The sequence below is a fragment of the Pteropus vampyrus genome, unplaced genomic scaffold (genome assembly GCF_000151845.1).
Source record: "Pteropus vampyrus isolate Shadow unplaced genomic scaffold, Pvam_2.0 Scaffold233, whole genome shotgun sequence".
Lineage (NCBI taxonomy): Eukaryota > Metazoa > Chordata > Mammalia > Chiroptera > Pteropodidae > Pteropus > Pteropus vampyrus.
Window position 1 is genome coordinate 1,627,157 of NW_011889014.1, and position 3,702 is coordinate 1,630,858.

Consider the following 3,702-nt stretch of genomic DNA (forward strand, 5'->3'; position numbering starts at 1 on the left):
CTGGGCCTCTGTTGTGTCCACTGTTACATGGGAATGATGATAGACATTACTTACTGTGCGGGATGATTACATACCTCAGACCAGTGCCTGGCATGTGGCGAGCACTCCGTGTATGTCAGCAATGATCGTTACACGGTTGTTTTGAGCTTTCAGCGAGCTCTCAGATATGTGGAGTAATTTGAGGAAAGGAGAGAGAATGTTCATGTGTGGCAGTTCCTTAATGAGGAAGAACATCGTCAGCAGGGATAGATGTCAGCAGGTCTCTCTAATGAGTGGTAACTTCGTCTGCCTTGCCTTTTCAACTGTGCACCGAAGAGTACGGAACAGGTGGCCGCATTTTGCCGCAGTCTGCATGAGATGAACCCCAGTGACCCCAACCCATCTCCTCAGGACTCTGCCGGGCCTCAGCTGGCCACCATGAGACAGCTCACGGACGCCGACAAGCTACGCAAGGTGATCTGCGAGCTCCTGGAGACGGAGCGCACCTATGTGAAGGTACGTCCGGCCTCCCGCAGGGCCTGCCTCCCCCTCCGAAGGTGAGCTTCACACCTTGGTACCTTTCCGGCTAACAGGAAACGAAGACTGCAGGATTTGGCCTTTATTCTAAATGTTAAGGTTTTCTTTTGTGTTTCAAGGAAGCACATCGGTTCTTATAGCAAAATATATATAATCAATTGACCGAGAAAGGTGACGAGGTATGAATATTAATTGATCCTCCTGATCTTTCTAAATATGCTGTTGACCTAATGCTGAAATTCAATTTAGTTTTGAAAAATTTATTATCTTCAAAATCTAATTTCAGTGTAGGCAGAAGGGTATCGGATCTGTTTTTTTGTTGTATTATGACTTGTTCTGACATTTAGTTCTATTTCTATAACTATATTATTTATTTCTGTATAATTCATAATACATATAACTATTATTTCCAATAGTTCCTATAACTATATATTCCTATATGTAACTTAGTTATATTTAGTTGTACATTATAACAGTGTAATCTGTTTTGAATGATCTGTTTTAGTCTTTAAATTAGAGGTCAGCAAATCAGGCCAAGTTCAGCCCTCTGTTTTTACAAATAAAGTTTTATTGGAACACAGCTGCACTCATTCATTTGTGTATTATCTGCCACTTTCCTGTTTATAGCGGCAGAGTTAAGTAGTTGTGACAGAGACCATACCACACGCCCTGCAAAGCCTGAAATATTTACAGAGAAGGTTGGTTTCACTCCTGCTTTAATGGACCTTATTGACCTAAAGTTGATAATATTAGCATTTGGGACAGAATCAATTTTTTTTTCCCCCTTTAGATTCTTTATAGACTTGTAGATTTTCAGATGTGCTAATGAGGTATTCTTTCTTCTTTCAACCCTTAGGACTTAAACTGTCTCATGGAGAGATACCTAAAACCTCTTCAGAAAGAAACTTTTCTCACCCAAGATGAGGTATGGTGGGATATGTTTTTACTTTGTGAGGCTCACACTGCAGTTTTTCTGTGTGAAGAAGGAGTGGGCGAGTGCACACAATACTGCTGAAAGCATTTTTGCATTCGTTTAAGCATAACAATCATAATAAATAAGTCACATTATTTCCTGTTAAGCTCTTGGCTTGTGCTCAGAGTGAGGAGCTGCCCCTCCCCTCTGGTGGTAGGATCATTATCTTAATTGATAAGTATTGACAGAAGAACTTCGAAATCAAAAGCAAATAGTTTTTGAACACTAATGAAATATGAGGTGGATTAAATTTCTTTCCCCCCCCATTTTCCAGCTTGATGTGCTCTTTGGAAATTTAACCGAAATGGTAGAGTTTCAAGTAGAATTCCTTAAAACTCTAGAAGATGGGGTGAGACTGGTACCTGATTTGGAAAAGCTTGAGAAAGTCGATCAGTTTAAGGTAAGTTACACCCTCAAATAATGTAAAGCTGCCCTAATGTCACAGGTGGGTTATCTTGTGGGTCAAATTGAATCTCCTGATAACGCATCGCAGGAGACGTTGTGCTGTTTTCGGTAAGTTCTTGTGCTTGTGGTGTTGGGTCTTCACTGGACTGCCATTGAGTGTCAGTTCCCAAAGGGACCCGGGGCTAAGGCTAAAACCGACTGCCTTGCCTGTCTGGCTAAGGTAAAACCAGTGCCATCAACTTGGAATCAAACGGATACATTGCTGGCTTCTACTTTGGAAGATATACCACCCTTGACCTTTTGTTCTGCTTATATAGAGGCCTTTAATACTTGCTATTAGCAAATTAGACTAGCACCCTTGGTTTCCCAGTAGACAAATTAATTTACTCTGTTCTGGGAAACTGCTTTATGGAAATGCTTCTCATTATCCAGGAGGAAGACAGTCTTCCAGCACAGTGTCCTTGCTGCCTTAATGAGAATTTATGACTAGTGTCTTAGTAGGGGTGCTCACAGCTTATTTCTTCTTCGTTGGTTGGTTTTCCTTTCTTGTAGAGACTTCTTTTGTTGCACTTGCAATCGACAAAGCTCATCGATTCATGCCCAATGGTGTTGGCTTACATGTCACCCTCATATACTTGTAAAAAGTAGATTAATTGAGGTGTAATTGACATACAGTACACTGCATGTATTTGAAATGTACAGCCTGATGGATTTTGACATGTACACCTGTGAAACCATGACCACAATCAGAATAATGAACATACTTGTTAGTTCATTTTTTCCTGTTCTTCTGTGATTTCCCTCTCCCTCCTCTTACTGCCTGTCAGTCATAGGCAGCCATGTCTTCTGTTGCCATAGATTAGTTTTCATTCTGGAATTTCGCTTAAATAAAATCATGCAGCCTATGCTCTTTTTATGTGCCTTCTTTTACTTGGTATAATTATATTGGACTTCATCCATGTTGCTGCATCATCTATCAATAGTTCATACTTATTTATTGCCAAGCACTGTTCCAGCGTACGGGTGTACTCAACTTTGTTATCTTTCCACCTTTCTTGGGCACTTGGGTTAGTTGCAATTTTTGGCAATTACAAATAAAGCTGTTATGAACATTTGTGTACGAATTTTAGTATGGATATAGGCTTTTATTTCTCCTGGGTAAATACTCAGGAGTGAAACGGGTGGATCATATGGTAAGTGTGTGCTTAACTTTTTAAGAAACTGCCAAACTGTTTTCCAAAGTGATTATACCAGTGTGTATTCCCACCAGCTATTCCTCCTCGCTCTTATGAGAAGGTCAGGTCGGTCTTTTTAATCAGCCATTCTAACAGGTGTGTAGTGGCATCTCACTGTGGCTTTAATTTTAATTTCCCTGGTGACATGATGATGAACATCTTTTAGGTGCTTATTTGCCTTCAATACGCCCTTTTTGGTGAAGTGTCTGTTAAGTCGTTTGCGCATTTATTTTATTGGGTTGTTTGTTTTCTTATTACTGAGTTTTTAAAGTTCTGTGAATACTTTGAATATGTCTTTTATCAGATATATGATTTGGAAGCACTGTTTTCTCTTTATCTGAGCCCTGTCTTTTCACAATGTCTCTCAAAGTGCAGAAGTTTTAAATTTTGATGAAAATTTTTAAGTTTTATATTTTGAAATTTTGGCGAAGTCCAGTTTTTCAAAAAAAATTTTTTGGGGGGGTGGTGATACTTTTGGTGTCATATGTATGAAATCTTTGCCTAAACCAAGGTCATAAAGATTTTCTCCTGTTTTCTCCTAGAGGAAGTTTTGTAGTTTCGGCGTTTATATTT

The 3,702-nt window shown here is 39.5% G+C and overlaps 1 protein-coding gene across 1 annotated transcript in view; it reads left to right on the forward strand.

Moving 5' to 3' along the window:
* TIAM1 (T cell lymphoma invasion and metastasis 1) overlaps positions 1–3,702 on the forward strand; it is a 348,762-nt gene that overhangs the window by 318,244 nt on the left and 26,816 nt on the right. The window contains exons 17-19 of the mRNA XM_023519721.1: positions 316–495; positions 1,373–1,441; positions 1,764–1,889. Of these exons, the coding sequence (XP_023375489.1) occupies positions 316–495; positions 1,373–1,441; positions 1,764–1,889 (375 nt within the window). The remainder of the gene's footprint in view (positions 1–315; positions 496–1,372; positions 1,442–1,763; positions 1,890–3,702) is intronic.